Here is a 20893-nt window from a genome sequence, read left to right on the forward strand (position 1 = left end):
CTAGCCCATTCCTCCGGTTTCTCTTTCCATGGGTCTATCCTTCTCTCATTCACTCCTTTTACTTACCATTTTTTATGGTCCTCAATATCTAAGCGCTTTAACCTATCACCTTGATTGGCGAGCAGTCTCCACCAACAAAAAGTCAGGAGAATCTTAGCCTGGGAAATACTTGCGATGGGTGTGTGCACAAATTTTTAGTGTATCAATGTTTTATACGTGGGACATGTAATGATGATTTACCTCGCCTTGTACGTGTACTTGGTGGCATCAAGCTTGTTTTCAAATCTAAATATCCCTGTCTGTGTGTTTGTAGCATGACGTGCAGCCGGGAGCTCTGAAGGCAGCGTTGGACGGTGTGGTGCAGGAGTGTGTGAGCTTCGTCGGAGTAGACATCAACATCTGCTCTGAGACACTCATGAGGTAGAGGGCACACACACACCAGTTGCTTACTGGAGCACAAATTGACTGACTTTGCAAAAAGTACAAAATAATACCCTGTTTGTTTGTTATTTGGGCAATTTCTATATTTAATAGTATTTTTCAGCTTTAGATACTGTTATTTAAAGCTAACTGACTTCTCAGACACACAAACATAAAGAAAAATGTTTTATAAGAAAAAAAGTGAATGTGTGTTTCTAGATGTGGGAAATAGGCTACCCTGGTGTCTCTCGCATAACCGATAATGACGGTACAGGAATATATAATTGTACATAGTGTCAGAAGTGTTGACTCACTTACACACACAGGCATGTCATTGAACATGTTCAGGACATTTACCCATATGCACAATTATACATAGCATTACATTCCTATGTACACACATCAAATACACATAGACAATCACACATGTATGCTTTGAAACAGTAATTAAGTATTCCAAGCTCACAAAATGAGCGAGAGAGAGAGATCATCTGATTACCAGTCTGCTGTGTAAACTTTTTCCATACCTGCATGTGTTCATATAACAGAAATACACACAGACTTGTTGATGACTGCAGCGTTATGCTGAGTGTTTGACATGAATGAGTTTGCCACGCAGTAGTGTGAACATTAACTAAGCAGAAGTAGACATACCTTGATTGAACACAAAATAATACATCAGTATTTGTGAGTTTGTGTATTACTTGTATTTCATTACTAGAGGTGAAGCGGTACAATATTTGTATTGAACCGTGTAGTACAGGCAGCACAGATTTTACATTAAATATATATATATATGCATTAAATATATATACATTAAATACATTAAACAGGTCTTGTAGCTAGTAAAACATTAATAAACTACACATAGACCAAAGACGATTGGTACAGAATTAATGAGGAGAAAATATAAAGTAAGTAAAGTGAGGATCACAGATTCTGTGGTGCAGTCAAGGCATGGTCACTTGAGAAGTGGCTGGAAATCGGACGCGTTGCTGGGTTAGGCGCTATGTTCTCGAGCAAAGCAAGTTTAAAACATCAATTGGCTAGACTTAAAAACATTCTGGCTTCTTGAAAACGCATTCAGCTTCTAAGGCCCAGAGGATTGCAGGGTCCATCTCATGGCCAATTGCCACCACAATTTCTACACAGGAAAAACAATTTAGTGGGTCGTGCACTGTGTCCAAACGCGCCAAATGTCAACACGTTAATGAGACAGTTGGTAGGGCCACCAGAAAGCAGCACCGTCAGCCCGCAACAATATGCTGCTGTTTCCAGTAGGGACAAACAAAACAGGTTGGAAGTGTTTTACCTGTGATACACTGTTACAACCTGCACACTTTTGGCCCGGACAGTAATTTCTGCCTTTTAACAGAATAAAAACGAAAGAACAAATTGAAATGCTGTCAGAAAAGGCTTCTCTTGTGCCAACTACAGACAGCTAAACAATTGAAATATGGCAGACACGGAAAACCGATTCAAACTTTCTGCGCTTGAAACAATGTCGGGAAGTAACTTGGGATCACTGGAGTTGTTTTCTTCACCACCATTGCCGGTAAAAATGAACTGACATGACTCAGCAGCAATCAGGTTAACGGACAAGTTAATTTATTCAAGCTTTTATTAGCATGTCATTTAGTCACGTCATTTTATTCTAATGATATTACCCTAGGTAACATAATGTTAACTTGCAACTTCCCCATTAGTTGAGACTACTACTCAAACAGCCTTAGATAATGTTATATGGGGAAACAAATGGTGGGGTAGCAAGGTGCTGTTATCTGTGGTCAAAACATCCGTACTAATGCAACCTTATGAGCATGTTGAATGTTGTTGTGAATAATAATAATAACATTAAATTCACACACCCAAATAGTTAGATTCTACTTCTTAATTGTGTTTTTGGTTGTATTCTTTAGTTGGAAAGATATTCACACTATGAATTAAAATGATCATCATCGGAGTGAGTCCTGTGTATTCCTGACCAGGAGACATGAAGCAGCACTCCTCGGTATAGATCCACCCTTTGGTCAATAATAATACACAATGGGCATATTAAAATGCACCCTTCGCGAAACAATAGATAGAACATTGTAATAAGCTAGATCGCAATAGAAATATCATATTTCTACTGGATTACTGTTTTTGTATGTTTCCGCGGGTGTTAAGGACATATAAGGGAAAATGTAACTTAATGTTACTATTACCCTGAATATAACTACTGATTTCTCTGTATTTGAATATTTTGGAGACAATTTGAATAAGGTATGTTCACATATCCACACAATTCATATCACAGGTCTAGTTGTTTGTGGATATTTTAATGCAGAAATGTTACGTATTAGGTCTTTAAAATAAGATAACAATGATGATTAAATTCAAACGTGTCTTCTGTATAGCAGTTTCTCCATTCTGGGCTCAAGGTTTTTTCTACATTGAAACTACTTTGTGGGCCGCAGAAATTATTTCAGGTTTTGCTTTGGCGGACCCTGAAATAATTTCTCCGGCCCCCAAAGTCAGGCAAAGAGAGACTTTATGGAGAAAGCATAAAATACAATCATCTATTTATATTTATTTTGGGTGCAATGTGGTCTTTGAGCCAGCGGATGACCGATGTATGTTGTAATCCGACTAGTAGACAACCAAACGCTGATTACTGTAAGTCATTTCCGTAAAGGATTGTTCTTATACATTCAATGGCTTAGAAAAGAAGTGCATCTAATTTTGTTTTGCATCCAAGCAAAATATCTTCAAGTCTAAATTACATCCCATGGCACTTTATTTTAGATCGATGTCTAATAGACATTACAGTTTGAGAAAATAAAATCTGAGCCCAACAACAGCTACTTACAAAATATAAACCTTCCAGCAAACCAAGCAAATATTGTAGCTGGTGTAAATGCAAACAAACATACAAGGATTCTAAGTTACGGGCCTCTTACTCTCTTGCGACTCTGATGAGCAAAGCCTACATTACTATCGGTTGTTCGTGTGTGGATCAGGCTACTGGTTATTTTAACTAAAGGACAGTACCATGTAGACTGTAAAGAGAATGTTATAGTTGCAAAACAAAAATAAACGTATAAATTCTACATGATTATTTTTGACAATGCTTGTCTTCTGCCATGAATGTGTTTGTCTTTCAATTGGCAAACAAATGTTCAGGCTTCCCTTGATATTATCATATAAAATGTTGAACAAGCTGCAATGCTGAAGGTACACAGTGCAGCCTTAGTAGCCCGGCAATGAGTACAAATAGGTCAAATTACCAATCGGGCATCTGGTAAGGATGCCCACTGGGCGCCTCCCTTGGGAGGTGTTCCGGGCACGACCAGTGGGGAAGAGACCTCAGGGAACACCCAGGACTAGGTGGAGAGATCATGTCTCAACACTGGCCTGGGAACGCCTCGGGATTCCCCCTTCATGTTATAACCTTGTTCTATTTATCTTTTGATAAAAAAAAAAAAAAGTGTGATCTCAATGTTGTGTGAATCTTTCACTGTGATATTGAAAATGGTATTCAATAGCAATATTTTTCATGGTATTGTATCATAGTTAGAAAATCCGGTATGGTGACCACACTAGGACTAAGTGAAGTGGTTGTGTTTTCTAGGCATGTGTCGGGTCTGAACGCTGGGCGGGCACGGAGCATCGTCGAGTGGAGGGAGAAAAACGGGCCTTTCTTCAACCGGGAGCAGCTCAGACTGGTCAAAGGCATGGGGCCCAAGAGCTTCCAGCAGTGTGCCGGCTTCATCCGTATCAACCCACACAACCTACACAGGTACACACACAACCACACGCATGCACACACAAACACACACACATACACACACACACACACACACACTCCTCTCGCTTCTCTCTTCTTTCTCTCTAAGTTCTCTCTCTCCCCCCCACTTTCTCTCTCGCTCTCTGTTATTTATATATATATACAGGGCTCCAGACTAACCTTTTTCACTGGGAGCACTGTGGCCCCTAACTGAAATTTTTAGGGGCACAACCAGAAATGTCGTAAATCAACATCCCAATGTGATTTTCTAATTTTTTTCACTGTATTACTAATACATATCTTACTACTATAATAGCAGGCCTGTCGCAGCAGTTACTCAAGTTACTAATGTGCGCATGTGCCTAGCAGCCTGCAGCTCACACACAGCACCTGCGAACGCATACATACACCGCAAGCACGCACATACACACCGCATACACACACACCGCACACACAAGCACATAAGCACGAACATACATGGAAACACACACACATACGCACACAGCGCACGTCAAGACAAAGGCAGCGACACATACACGAAAGCGCACACACACGCACACACGCACGCACGCACGCACACACACCATATGTCAAGACAAAGGCAGCGACACACTCGCCGAGCTAAGACGTTATGTTTTTTAACAAAGCGGCTCCGCCATCAACACACGCGCAAGTAAGAACACACATGCACACAATGCAGGGACACTCGCGCAGGTAAGACGTTATGTTTTTAAACATAACTGCTCCGCCATCGACAAACACTCCCAGGTAACACGTTCTGTCTATAGACTGTAGAAATTGTGATAATGGAAGCGAAGAGACAATTTCTCACCTCGACAAGCAACGGCAGGTCGCTCATTTGGTCATATAAAAAACGTGAAATTCAAACATCGCACCGACCCCTGAGGTACTATTTTCTCCGTAGGAAATGTAAATGACCTTATATGTGAATGAGGAGTAGAAAGTCTGTATTTCTCGCGACACTTCAGTGGGCGTGTTGATGACGCTTCTGCATGTCATTGAGTGGCCCCCTAAATGATAATCAGCCTGTTACCTTTTGTTCGCTGAATGGTTAAAAAATATTTAAATGTTGGCACTACTTTTAAGAGTCATTTGTGGTGAACAAATGTTATATGTTGTAAAATTATAGGCAAAATGTTATTCTATTACGCACTCAGAAATTTGTTACATTATCGACTGGGGTTTCCACATTATTGCTAGGGGTTTAAATACAACTAGAGGTTGAGTGCGAGCGACGCACGTGCGAAAGCTCTAGTTTTGATAATAGATGCAGAAATTACAATGTGCCGTTTCAAATTCACTGTCACATTTTATTGTGATTCTCATCTATTCCAACTGTTTCCAGGTGTGCGCGCATGCGTTCGACGAGCACAGAGGAGACCGTTTCATGGGAGTGCGCCCGTTTGTCGTGCCGCTTGACAGGACGCTGCGCCTCCTCTCGGCCCGCTCGCCTCTCCATTGAGAATGCAGCAGGCGCGACAAACGCCTCCCGTGTGAAAAGCCCTTTATGGCACATGAAGTCCTGACCGGGTTCGGTACCCGCGGGTGTCCTGCACAATTTGGATGAAATGGGTGAAAAATAATGTACTATGTCGGACACGGGTGCGGGTCGGACGCCTGAACAACGCAGGTCGGTCGCGGGTTTTGCGATTGCGAGCGAGACTTCTCTGATGCTGGATGTGTTATTCAGGAGCGGAGGAGTCCACTAAAACCGTCAACTGTGGATGATGTGCTTTTTTTGCACAGCAATCTAAAGTACCAGGCTTAACATATTGTAATTCATCTCAAGTGTCTAATTTTCCTTCTGGTGCGGGTCGGGCGTTGGTAACAATTCATAGCTGGTCGGGTCGGGTGCGGAATGTAATTCGCACTACTGTCAGTTTTAAGTAGCCCATTGCGGGTACGGGCGGGTGCAGGTTTGCAAAATAAGACCTGTGCAGGACTCCGGCACTGGCCGCAAAAATTAGCCACTAACAGTGGCCGTTCCCTATCCTTCTCACACTCATTGGCCTGCTACAGATTCTGGATTCGTTGACACGCCCCTTCCCCGTTTAACGTGTAAAAATAAAAGGGGAAATTTATGTAAAATTCAGTCGCACACTCTCACATTTTGGTCGCAGTGTGGAGCCCTGATATATATATATATATACGTACAAATGAGCACACAAACAAACACACATGCACAGATGTCTACACAAACAAGCAGAGTCAGATTTATTTTTGGCTTAGTAATTTTCAAATGTGAAAAGTGAAAATATGTTTATGTATAAAAAATGAAATTCATCGTATAAATTATGAATTCAATTATTTTGCTGGTCGGTCCCATGCCATGCAAAAGTACATGTGATACTCTGATCTACCTAAATATAAATTCATAAGCAAATGTCGGGGTCAGTCTGAACAGGTCCTCTGTTAGCTGTGACTCCGCTGCTCCAGAGAAGCCAGCGGTGAAGAAGAGCAAGGGGAAGGCTGCCACCAACATACCAAGCACACCAAACCCCCTGGACCAAACCTCCATACACCCCGAGTCCTACCATGTGGCTGAGAAGTAAGTTACACACCACCACACCACACCTCAGGCCTTAAGATGACCATTTTCTTGAAGAAGGCATAGGGTGCATCTGAATACTAAGTATATACTATTTCTGTGCTGTGTCTACTACTTGACCCTTAATGTAGTACGTTCTACAGCTATGCGTAGAACGCCTTCGAACGCTACCAACACCACCGAAACGCCATCGGTTTTTTGGAGATTACGTATTTCCCCCCTGTGCGCTGCACATCAGATGCCGGCAAAATTAAAGTCACCTGTGATAATTTACAGATTTCTTTTTTTTTTTCACCGCAGCGTTCTTCTCCTTCGGTTACCAGACTCCGGCTGAATGTGGGATAGCGTAGTGACCTTCCGTTGTATACTGTGGCGGTAGTATGCATTCGGAAACTTTTTGCCTACTGGTCATGCGTATATTTTTGATCGTGAGAAAACGTTGTTTTAACGCGAGTGAGTGCTAAAAAGAATGAATGAATCCGGCCGCGCGTGTGTGTATGTGTAAAATAATTAATGAATGCGGGCGCATGTGTGTGCATCCATCTGTTTAAACACACGCAAACTAAACATGTAACGTATAATATAGTCCATGGCAATGTACAGGGCCGGCGGTAGCCAGGGGCATGGGTGGGCTCAGCCCACCCAAATGTGCGCCCTGCCCACCCAATCAAAATTGAAGAAAATGTTTTAGTTTTAGTTTTTTTTTGGGGGGGGGGGGGGTTTAGGTGGAAGTTGAGACCCACTATCGGACGGACATGTTTGTTCACTGTCCAAAAAATGTCAAATAAAATTCAGCCAATTAATTAATACTATAGAATATACCATTACCATGCATTGCTTCTAATTGGGTGGGCAGGACAGCCTGCCTCCAAGTTACCCACCCGCTTATAGTGGTCACTGGTCAGCGTTGCCAGGTCCGCTTTTTATAAGCGACTTTGGGCTTGTTTCTGAAGAGCAGTCACTTATGGTGACACGGCAAGCAGCAACGTTTTAGGGAGGGCTCTGGTGTCGGGGAAAGATTCCAATGGCTTCCAATCTCACCTAGCAACTCTCTCAGTGGCTACTGCTGCAGTTGGTGTACTCACAACATCAAGAACCCCGTTCCGCCATTGTAAACGGACGGAATATGGCTCTGACTCGCTCTGACTACAGCGATAGGAGGTGATGACATAAATTCCCGAATGCAAAAAACTCTACTCGCCCGCCGTAGCCGCCCTCTCAACCGGCGGTGCTTAACCCATTTGTGTCGGCTGTTGCGCCGCGCAGCAGCCGGCACAAATGGGTTAAAGTCCCTACTAGCGAGGGCTGTGACTGCCGCCTCCTCCAGTCCCCCCGCCCAGACCGCAAGTGCTGAGGCTTTGCCTTTCCCAGCACTACACAACGACGTAACCGCTCTGGGCACAAGCTGACTGCAAATGACATGCGCACGTGCAGCTTACAACCAATCACAGACAATGATTTTGTCAAGTTACAGACCAGTTATGTTTTGGTTTAAATGTTCACTGCTTCTTACACGGTTGTCATTCACAGCAGAACGCAGTCAGAAGCACATGTGCTGAAAGGACAGTTACTTGGTGACTTTTCATGCGACTAAACCTAGTGTAGGCTAGACTATTTGTGAATCTTGTGCTGCTACCAAATGCAAGGCAAGGCAAAGGAGAAAAAATTAATTTGTTAACCCCAATTCAACCAAAGTGGTTTACAGAGGGAAGAAAAACAGAAACAAATCAGAATTTTACTGCAATTAAAAAGTAAAAGAATATATAAAAAACACATTTAAATTATGACAATTAAAAGGAACTTGCAGCTTACAACCCTTGCTGTGTAATGAACTATAATATAAAGTGAGTCTAAAGTGATGTATCGCTTTTTTAAGCCTATAACCAGGCCTAGTGCTGCTACTGCTAGCACATCAGAGGCTCCAGCTTCTGCTCCAACGTCACCGTCTACAAGCTCTCTCCCAAAGCAGTCCCCCTTTCTCGGCTGCCTCAGCCCCACCTCATGTGGTTAGCGACTTGAATGGTGATACACCATCTCAGCCATTGTTAGCTAGCAACCCAAAGCGGGCCTTTGGTGCTACATCACGGTCATTCAATCCTGCCTGGTACCGCACACACCCGTGGCTGGAATACTCTGTCCTGCTGGATCCATGTTTCTGTTTCCCCTGTTGGAAATATGCCACTTCCAATGAAAGGGATGTTGTTTTTACCATGCGTGTATTTAACAATTGGAAGGCGTCACTCGAGCGTGACAACGGGTTACAGAAACATGCATCCAGCCATGCTCATACACAGGCTGCAGCCACCTGGTCGGAGCACCGATGCAGGGAGGCAACAGGGGAAAATATTGACTGTATGTTAGTGGGTAACACACAGATTGAAAAAAAACGGTACTATGTAAAGAGCATTGGTGATGTTATAAAGTTTATGTGTGTGAATGAGTTGGGGCTTCGTGGATCAACTGAAACTTTAAAGCGTGACTACATGGAGCCTGATGCTGATGACATTGCTGCGGGTCTGTTTTTAAAACCTTTTGAATATACCCTAGAAAAAGATGAGAAGCTTGCTAACATTGGAAAGGGAATACAAAAAAATGCAAATGCACCTCTAAGGATATCCTAAATGAAATAATTGAAACGCTGGCAAATATGGTTTCTGGAGAGGTCAGGAAGAGGTATGCAAATGCTGACTCTGCTGGGTTTTGTCTGAAAAGAGATGGGACCAGGGACAGGTGTAATGTTGAGAATTTGTCCACTATAATTCGGTTTGTGTGTAATTCCATTCCAGAGGAGCATCTGATTGGGTTGCTCAACCTGCATCAACTTGATGCTGAGTACATGTCCACGGAGATATTGAGGCATCTTTCTGATGCTGGTTACAGTCCTGACAACATGGTTAGCCAGTGTTATGATGGTGCATCAGTGATAAGTGGAATAAGGTACAGGCATTGATTCAGAAGAAGCTATATAGATGTATTCCTTACATTGTTACAGCCACCAGCTACACTTGGTGGTTGTGCATGCCATGCAGGCTGAGCCATGTATCAAAAGGTTTTTCGACCTGTGTAGTTCCCTGTATAACTTCTGCCACCACCACTATGTCTCAGAAAGGTATGACGCTCCTTGCCTCAAAAGACCCCTTGAAATTCGCTGGACAAGCCACTATGACGTTACAAAGTGCATCATCGAGAATAAACACCAGCTTCTCAGGATACAGTCAGAGATGTCAGAGGATGATGATGTCAAAGTGGACTTTTGCAGTGAAGCATCAGGCCTCTTAATTCAAATTAAGAGGCCTGAGAAATTTCTATTGCGGGTACTTGGTGTCTTGAAGCCAGCAAATGCTATTTTGCAATCTCAGTCAGTGGATTTGTGGAGGTTGTTGGTGCATCACTTCAGTCTTAAAAAGACATCCGTAACGACAAGCAATGCTGGGCAGAGTTTTCCGGGGCACAAGTTGGGGATAATGATGACAAACTTCCAAAGAGAAAGAGGACATTAAGTAAGCACCTTGGTGAAAGCGTGGTACTGTCAACTGTGGGTCGCACAGGTTATGATGATCCAACCATCACCCCCTGTCAGTCTCTGAAAAGGTCTCTGCTCAATGTTCTTCACAGGGCCATTTCAGAAGTGGAGATCAGATTCTCCAGAAATGTTTCTGACCTGATGACAGACATTTCCAGTCTTCTGCCAACATCGAGTGCATTTCTTGAAACCACTTTGTTGCGCCCTTTGCATGTGCTTGCTGGCCCTGTGACAGACGAGTTGAGTTGGCTAAATGAAGTCCTTGTTGCAAAACCAATGTTGCTCAAGAAATGCCCCGATAAAAAAGATCTCTCCACTGTTTGCAAACACCTGCAGGGGTATAAGGAGGCATTTCCAGAGTTGCATAAACTGTACATAACAGCCCTGGTGATTGGTGCTCCTCAGCTTCATGGGAGAGTTCTTTCTCTACACTGGCTTGAGTCCAAACCCCCTACCGTTGCACCATGCTTCATAAAAGAAAGAGGAATTTAGTTATTTTGGCCCATTAAAAATCCATAACAAACACATTGGACATGGATGAATTTGTGCAGATTTTTGCCACGAAGAACAGGAGAAGACTGATAATGTAGATAAAACACATACACACATATGTGTGTATACTGTACAACACATATGTCAATGTCAAGGCCCGCGGGCCAGACATGGCCCTCCGCGACTTTTTAATCAGGCCCGCCAATAAATTCTGACAATCAATCTAATGTGGCCCGTGCGCTGATGTTTACATTTACGTCCATGACAATACAACATTGAAACACAAGAGGCGCTGCAGCGCTCCGCTGCCATGCTCCACTCCCGCCCTCCACTCTCACACTCTCACGCAGAGACAATACAAACAACGTAAATGCTATCTGCCTTTCCAAAGGTAGCTAGCTAGCATTAACGATGGCCCAAAAAAGAAAAGTGGACAATGAATATCGACAATTTCAAGAAAGATGGGAAACAGAATATTTATTTTGTGAATTAAAAAAAGCCAATGTGTCCGTACGTCAAGAGGCATTGGCAGTTTTCAAAGAGTATAACCTTCGGAGGCATTTCGAAACGAAGCATGAGCATTATGGAAACATGGACATGGAACAGCGGCTGCAAAAAGTCAAAGAATTAAAATGCAACCTTCAACAACAGCAAAACATGTTTACTCGCATCAACAGTCAGTTTGAGGGAGCTGTGAAGGCAAGCTTTATAATAGCGGAGGAAATAGCAAGAGCATGCAAGCCGTTCACAGAGGGAGAGTTTATTAAAAATTGCATTGAAAAGGTATGCGATGTTGTATGCCCCGACAAGAAGCAGGCATTTGCAGATATCAGCCTCTCCCGAAATACCGTGGCTAATCGGGTGGATGAGCTGGCCTCCGACTTACAGATCCAGCTAAAAACTAAAGCCAAGGAATTTGTTTCGTATTCGTTGGCTGCAGATGAGAGTACAGACAGGACGGACACTGCCCAGCTTTCCATATTCATCTGGGGGGTGGATGCTCAGTTTTCCGTCATTTCATTCCGAAATTTTCACACAAGTGGAACGGTGCGTCAACCAATCAGAATTGCAGTGGAATAAACTTGTTGAGCTGACAACGGATGGTGCACCTGCGATGTGCGGGGAGGTCCGTGGTTTGGTTGGTTTGGTTTGAGAGAAGATGGGGCACACGGGAGGAAACTTGACAGCCTTCCGCTGCATCATCCACCAGGATGATTTAGTTGGGGCTGCTGAGTTTGCACCTCTACTCCCTGAATCAATGCCACAGGTCACCTTCAGGCTGCACGCATCATGTCTGTTTGGAAGCACCTACTCGTGCGAACAGATGTTCTCCGTAATGAAACTGAACAAGACATCCCACAGATCCCGCCTCATAGACCAGCATCTGGTCTCGATATTGAAAGTGGCCATAGCAAATGACATTAAGCCTAGAATAGACGAGATAATTTCTAAGAAAAGGTGCAGTGTCTGGTAAGAGTTTAACTAAATAGCAAGCACAATGCCTATTTTGCTTAGGTTTGGCATTATAGGCCCTATTGTTGTCCTTTCAAGTTTCCAAAGTAAGCCATACAATTTGAGATACGACTTGTTGCATTGACTATTTTGCTTTATTAATCAGTTTTGCTGGTAACAAAGATCTTTTTTGTTTTGTTAAAGACAAAAGTACTGTGATGCAAATCTGGTTTGTTTAATTGTGCAGTTATCAATACAAAAACATTGTTCAGCACTTGATAAATACTATTTTGCTTAATTAATCAGTTTTGCTGATAAGAATTACCCAGACATGGAAAAACTGTCTGGCCCCTGATTTTATTGTTTGAATGACACCCCTGCTGTACAAGATGACATGATATTTACAGTAAATATAGATATCCGGTTGCTGTTGGCTGCTGTTAAATAAGTGAAAAAAAAAAATAGAAAAAAGTTCTGCATTTGTCAAAACACACAAACATATATGATTGAAATAGCCTACTGTTAATATTGATTATCTGGCTGCTGTTAACTAAGTGAAAAAAGTTTAAAAAAAAAAAAAGAAATCTGCATTTCATGTTGGACGTGGACGCACGCAAACACACACACACACACACACACACACACAATGCATTAACTGTAAAGGAAATAGGCCTATTTAAGTCACCATTTGAGTCATCAAATAAAATAAGCCAATCAAACACTTACATCACAATCATTTATTTTATATATATACACACACTATATATCTATATAGTGTGTATAGTATATATATATCTCTGGACTACCACCATCCAGGTTGCCCAGTCCCAAAGCTTTCTCTTCTATCAGCTCAGGCTGCCTACTGTTAATACATGTTTTCAGGTTGATGTAAGGTGTGATTAAAAAAAAAAAAAAGATAAATTATGTTGTATATTATATGTTACTCATGAACATTTTGGAAACAAAACAGGCAAGAATTAAATCTCCCACACAGCAATATTCAAAGTAAATTTGCATATTGTGTTCTACATTTTTTCTTGTTTTTTTTTACATAAATTAGTTTTTTTCCGCCTTGCAATTTTAATACTTTTGTCTGGAAAATTCCTTAATATCAATATTTCTGCCAGCAGAATTGGATTTTCAATTCAGAGATACAGTGACATTTCATCAAGTTCTGAGGTGTCTTTGTAGAAGGTGGCAGATGGTTGTAACACTGATGTGGAAAGCTGCTGGTAGCAGTGCTATCATGGTAATACCCCCCATACAGCAGTGATGTGTCTAAAAGCTTACATTTCAGTAAATGTGCCAAAAAGCAGGCACGGAGATCTTGCAAGGACAAAAAATATCTGCCCACCCTAATCTTACTGCCTAGAACCGGCCCTGGCAATGTATATTAACGGGGGGACACATGCATATTAGGAACACAAGTCGATAAGGCATACAGTACTGGTAAGAAACAACGTTTGTTAATGTATTGCGTATATCATTAAGTAGAACCACAGTTACCGCATATCATATGTGTGTTAAGTTTTCTTTGCCGAAATGTATTTGAGGACTCAGTATATCTGAGGTTGTGGAAGAAAGCGCTATTCCATGTGTGAATTAGGCCGTATTATTTGGCCATAAACTGAGCCATTTGAAGTTTAAAATACATGTGGTCATGCATGTCTCATCGGAGACTGCAAACGCGCTGTCAAAATATCAACTCGTCAGATTCAAATGCGCTCATGGCTCTTAAAGGGGGTGGGAGATGGCACTCTCATTGGTTTATTGCACGTTACGCCCAAACCACACCTACGGGTAATTAGGTTACTTCAGGGCAACCCTTTTTAGATTTGCGTCGGGCGCAAGAGTCATTTAACCGCCGGTATTATAGCAACATCGCCATAGAACCGCCCACAAAGCTACTTGCGTTTGGCGCTTCTCACTTGCGTTTCAGACTGTTAAAATAGGGCCCTATATGTATGTTTGACTAGGTTTTCCTGCATTCAAAAGGTTTATTTCAGTTTAATTTTTTCAGACACAGTATTTATAGACTTAGTACAATTTTTTTGTGTAATAATTGGTCGTTATGGGGCTTACAGGATCGTATCCTGTTTTTGCTGGTTTATCATGGTTTTCTTATATCTATGTATGGTACTATGAAAACCTTGCGGTTACAATTCAAGGCTTTATTGGGGGAGATTTTTTTAGGTAGATTACATTTGAAAAGTATTTGATTCATGTTTCAAATTAGTAATGTGAGGTTTCTCTTGGAATTAAATGAAATTCATATTTACATTTTCACTGTATTCAGAGTTTTAAATGTGTTTGGTTAAATTATTATACCTGCTACTCTGCAGCCATTTATAATGTAGACACACACATGCACGCACGCACACTTAGCCAGACACTGCCAGTGCCTTCTCTCTTTGTCTCTTATGTCTGAGTAAATCAAATCACATCCCACACTAGGCTAATGGTCCCATATGAACGAGTGTCAAAATGAACCCAATCCTACTGCAAACAAGCCTGTCGTGGTTTGGTATGCTGACACAAGAGTGTGTGTGTGTACGTTTAGTTTTGTGTTTTCATTATACATTTATGTGTACTCGTTTGGGCCTGCGCATGTATATTGTTGTTTTAGATATTAAAACACACTTAACATCTGCCCAATACTGACACTGGTGTGTGTGTGTGTGTGTGTGTGTGTGTGTGTGTGTGTGTGTGTGTGTGTGTGTGTGTGCTTTCAGGTTTGTTTGCAGCTGCAGTCACTCAGCTGTGTTTAGTCTACATCAGGTCTGTCACTAGTGGCTCTCAGCATGCCTCTCCAAGTGCTGATGGGTTTAATGGCTGCTCCGCTCCTGACTCCACTTTGTGTGCCTTTATGCAAATAGGATGATATATGCTGACTCTGAAAGTGAGAGCTAACCCCCTGCTTCAGCTCAGATTCAAACCACCATGAGAAAAAGGAGGGCTGAGAGTTCTATGATGGATTACGGTATTCTTGTTATCCCCATGGTTATGACCGAAAGCAACTTTGTGATACTTTTATAGTACTTTATAGTTTTTTTTCATATGAGCGTTGTAATGACCGATATTGTTTCCGAATTTCTTTTGTTAATTAGTGTTGCTAAATTAACACACTGGTAGCATAAGCAGCGTTGCTGATTATATCTTTCCACAGTTTCAGACTGGCCATGGCCTTCTTGAAGTAATAATTGTGTACAAGGAAGACAAAGCTAACGCTTTTTGTTTCCATTTTGAAAAAGTTAGTTAACCATTTTTTATTGTTTGCATATTTGGTGGTCCATGAACAGTCTTGATAACGATTCTAATCTTCAAGACCCTCATGCTCTCAATGTCGGTCTTATTTTAGTAACAGTTACAAAATGGCATAAATCACTTACATATAGACATATTACCATGTTTACACTGCACTTCCCATATTAAGTTTGTGCTTCTTGTTATAAAATGTATTTTTGAGCGAGTAGTCATTGCGGGCGTTCTTTTTTAATGTCTCCTTGACACGTCTTCTAATGCTTTTATGTTCAAATAGCTTCTGAAAATGCTTCTGCATCAGGGAATGGTGTGGAGGTCTCTCCTATTGCCTCGCTCTGTGGCTCTCTCTTTTATCGCCCTTACTCGTTCTATGCTTCACCCAGTTCATATCCCGCTCTGTTTGTTTTCTCTCCTCGCCGTTCGGCCTCATTTACTACTAAACCAGGCAGAAAACTCTTTCCCCCCTCCCCACTGTCGGTCTCACTCTGCGGTGTGTGTTCTTTCAGCTATGGTTTGTGAATACTACTGTTCCAATGGGGCCCTCTTAAATGTCAATCATCATTACTCACACTCATGTCTGTGTGTGTGTGTGTGTGTGTGTGTGTGTGTGTGTGTGTGTGTGTGTGTGTGTGTGTGTGTGTGTGTGTTAAAAACGTGTATTGGGGTGAAACACGCATGCACTGCTGCTGTCTGCCAGGTGCTTCAGAGTGTGTGCTCCTGCATATGTTCAAACCGCCTACACAGAATCATGGAAAACAATGATTATTGTTACCTGGGGTTCTTATGACAGATTCTGTCGACCGGGGTCGCGTCCTTGACAAGTGGGACCCCACCCACCCGTCGATGACTGGATCAGGCTCAGTGTGCTTAGAGTTGCTGGGCTGTTTCTTAGTGTCGCTCCTCCAGTAGTAGTAGGCCTCCATTCAGATGCTAAAGTGATAAATGAGGTGAAACTGTGGTTGGAAGGAAGGGGGGGGGGGGGGGGGGGTGGTTGTGGAACAAAAGAAGCAAGGACAAAAGGGATGAGCGGAACAAGGAGACCAGTGAAGTGCTCAAATCAATGGAATATTTTATTACGGCTCTACTGCGTCTTATTTTGTGTGTGTGTGTGTGTGTGTGTGTGTGTGTGTGTGTGTCTGTGTGAGTATGTCTGTGTGTGTGTGAGTGTCTGTGTGTTGGCATGTGTTGAGATTCCTTTGGATGTGCATTTGCATGGTCCGTGTTGATTTATGCACCCTTCTCTGTAGGTGCTGGTGTGTGTGTGTGTGTGGGCGGGTGTGAGTATCCGAAAAGCATATCAGGTTCATCACATTAAAGCAACTGGATCCTCAATTACAGCTCACAGCCCACACATCATTATTTTTTGTAACAATATCTTCTCATGCACACGCATGAGCACACACATACACACAAAGTTCAGCACTACACACAATAGTGCATTTATTTTATGGAGGATAAAAAATATTATTTAACTTTTGAATTTCTGATTACCATTCACAGAAATGCATACTGGAAACATGTTAACATATCATATGTTGTTCCTAATATGTTGTTCTTTTCAATTGTACTTATTTGTGTGCTAGGCATTGACAACAGCGCAATAGCTTGGGAGAAAAAAATGTTTTTAGGTTAACGTTGACAATGTTTCTTTTACCATTTCATCTAATTTTTTTGCAAATATTATCCGGGATTTTCTCATCAATGCCCAAAACACAATCATCTATTTGCATAGGATAAAAGTGTTCAACCATTAAATCATCAGGTGTTTTCTAGCTGAACTTCCTAGCGATTTCTCCACCACAGTGCAGAGTGCACGTTGCTCTGTGCATTTCTCCCCTCCGGCGCCTCCGGCTTCCTCCCAGCCCTGAGGTCACGCCTGTTTAATTAGAATGGGTCTGTGGGTGTGAGTGACTTGTGGGTCCATGCTAAACCCCACGTCTGACTGGCTTTTTCCTGCACGCATCAAGCTAGGACCCAGACCACAGTACTTGACTCAACACCGGCTGGCCACGGTCATGCAGTGTGCAGAAGCGTCTATATGATCATAATGCTGATAGGAGGATAACACAGTCACTATGCAACATGCTAAACATTGACAGGCTTCAGAAGGGAAACATGGTCATAAAAACATAGGCAAATTCATACTTTGAGTACTCATTTTTGGGCTTGGATCAAAACGATATTATTACAATATAATTGGGTTATATTGAATACTGTGTATTTAAATTGTGGCACTGACTACAGAGAGAAACTCTTCTTCTAGAGCAACAATTGTTAATACAATGCTAAACAGAGGGGGTTATTTATAATTTAACAAAAGGAGCTGCCACTGAGGTGAGAATATCATGATATTTAGTCCACTCTTGGAAAATCATTCATCATTTCAGACACAAGAGAATTACACAACAAGTCTTTAATGTGTGTGTGCTAGATTATATATCTCAGTGGAACCTCTTAAGTTGGCCATCCAACCAAAACACACATACATACACACAATAACACACAAGGAATATGTGCAGTGGGTTTGTACCTTCTAGTGGGAGGGCCCCTTTGACTCCTGGTACCTCTTAAATACCAGCACCCACCTGGATAAACAATATGATGCACACATATGACACACACAAACAAGCACCCACCCACAGACACACACACAAGGTACGCCCACTGACTCCGTCCTGGTGCAGGATACTTGGTTCATTAATCCACTGCATTTTCCTTTTTCCTTTCTTCTAATATGCCTCCTGCTTTGTCTTCTCTCCGTCTCCTCTTTTCATCGATTTTCTCACCATCCTCCCCCCAACACTTCTTCCACACCATCCTCTTTTTTATTTGCTTTTGGGTATCAAATCTTCTCCTCCCCTGCTTCTCTTTGCAGTTCTCATGTTTTTCTAAACTGATTTCTGTGATAGTTGGTTCAATTTCTCTGTTCATCTTTCAAACTCATGTTAAGGTGTCCTTTGGCAAGACAACTAGCCCCTAGCTGATGTTTTTGTAACTGTGACGTATTGACTGTAAAGCTGTTTGTATAGCTGGACAAAATAACGACTCTGTGATTACTTGATCATCCCCGCCATTTATTTTTCTTTCAGTCTTCATATTTGTATTTTTAATTGAATTGTTTTATTTCGTAAGTCTTCAAGGTATAATATATATCATTTTACCATTAAAATATCTGAAAATGACTAGATCTATGTTATATATTGATATGAGATATATGATCATCAAACTCGTCATTGTGTAATGGTGTAGGATGGCCACCTCTTATCCCATCCAATCAGTTGCATATAAAGAAAGTTTCCAGAGAATTCAGAAAGTGACCGCGGTCAGAAAGGGTTCTGTAATGGTGGAGGACCATGTTTGAGTTGGAGACATTAGTCTGGTCCAGTTAATTACCATAGCATCTTATCACCATTACACAGTCTAATGGTTCACTGGCCTGTGTTCAGAACTTCACATGGGATTAGATTGCACCCCCTTACTCCAAGCCCTGTTGAGTAGAAAATCACTGGCTTTGGAGGAGCTCAGTGTGTCCAAAGCCCCATTTCTAATTTGAATTGATGAGGTTAAATTGAGGAGTGATCTGCCATTGTGCAACTACAAAACATCAATTGTGCTGCTCTCCTAGGCAGGGCTTAGCTGCGGCACGATTTAGCTTCAATTTAGCTACCATTTTAGCTTCTATTTCCACCAAAGTGACTGGCTCTCATTGAGGGATTGAGGCATTGTGTTTCCTCTTGGTTGGGTGTGCAAGAGGTACGATGGCAGAGGTAGTGGAGCTGGCAGGAACCTCATCATTCACAGTTGTCTCAGACATAGTTGGTACACATGCTGGGTCAAGTTACATTCCTGCTGTGGCTCTCCCTGCAAAATGTGCACATGGCCCTCAGCGTGTCTTTCCTAGTGTGTGCGCCAGTTGCATCGACCCACCTGTCCTATCCGTCACAAGATGGGGGACAGCTGCAAAGTCTCTTTGGCGTCAGGCTGCCGTGGTGATTTCCATCTTCAGCATTGCCCAACTGGTCCAGACCTACACATTCATGTCTGTCAACGATTTAAACATTACATTACTTAACCAGGGACCCAACACACCAGGACCACATAGTTCACACGTCTCGTATGTACACCAAACAAACATAATTCTCCAGTGTGCAACAGCTTTGCATTCTCCTTATGGCCACTGCTGTCTGGCCCTCTGCATGTAGACTAAATAAATGTATGTGTATTTAATCAATTATTTCCACTAAAGAGGTGTGGCAGGTAGCCGTGCTATAGCATTTAGTGATGGAAAAACTTTCTTATTTTATTTCCTTCCTTTATTTTTAACCAGCTAAACTAGTAATTTTCCTTTTTCTTTCTTTCGCTTTTCCCTACATCTCCCTTCTCTTTTTCTGACCAATCTCTGGGCTCTCGCTCAGTCAACAGGAGACTTGGCACACAAACTGGGATCACCATTAAGACTATTTTCCCAACAATGTCACAAACAGGCAAGCCTGCATGAACCCTAAAACCCAAATGGACACACACAAAATAATTCTCTCCCACAAACACACATATTTAAATGTATCATTAAAATATATGATGATGAAAAATGATCTCAAGATGGTGGCTTGAAGAGAGGTTGAGCTCAGTTTAGCTAAAACCATTTTGCTACTTTTCATGATTTCACATCCTGGAATGTGTATTATTAACCACGTACTATAACCATGCCACGAAGAAAAACCTGCAATGGGACACATTGAGCTGACGAGCTAGGGTAGCTTACGCTTTAACCAACCTCATTTAACCCACACTTAGTGACTACAGCTTATTCCTATCAATGATCACGCCTAGGAAAAAGGGACCATAGATACGGAGACTAGGACTTTAGCACTGGGAAATGCTGCTTATCCTTTTGAGGGCAAGCATTGAAAAAGCTGGTGTTGACGTGAGGGATCATATTGATGACTTGGAATACATGCAGGAGAAAGAACACTTGCCTTGTAGGACACGCAGAGGACAGCCTCTACCCAGCCTCTACCCTGCCTCACTCAGGGTCACGTACCGGGGCAGAGACCCAGCAGCAATGGGGGAATACCTTCATTTGCTGGACATGACCCAAATGAGGATAACCGGTGAATTTCAGACTGACTCATTTTTGTTTCTAATGTGATGGAAGTTGGTGTCTACAATGTGACTTAAAAGCGGTTAATATGTCTATTATATGGGGAGTGACAACTTTACACCTGGAATGTAAATGGTGTCCATAAACCATACAAACAGAGAAAGGTCTTGACTTTGCTTGAGATAGAAGGGGTAGATATTAGGCTTCTGCAGGAGACCCACTTAAATGTTATTGAACATTTCAAATTGCAACAAGGGGGACAGGTTTGGGAAGGTATTAAGTTCTTCCTTTACAACAAGGAGGAGA

General features: G+C 42.1%; 1 protein-coding gene across 1 annotated transcript in view; it reads left to right on the plus strand.

Moving 5' to 3' along the window:
- srbd1 (S1 RNA binding domain 1) overlaps nt 1-20893 on the plus strand; it is a 104572-nt gene that overhangs the window by 76530 nt on the left and 7149 nt on the right. Inside the window, exons 17-19 of the mRNA XM_079758775.1 lie at nt 314-420; nt 4034-4201; nt 6606-6758. Coding sequence (XP_079614901.1) covers nt 314-420; nt 4034-4201; nt 6606-6758 — 428 coding nt within the window. The remainder of the gene's footprint in view (nt 1-313; nt 421-4033; nt 4202-6605; nt 6759-20893) is intronic.

Source organism: Pollachius pollachius, assembly GCF_949987615.1.
Source record: "Pollachius pollachius genome assembly, chromosome: 2".
Taxonomy (NCBI): Eukaryota; Metazoa; Chordata; class Actinopteri; order Gadiformes; family Gadidae; genus Pollachius; species Pollachius pollachius.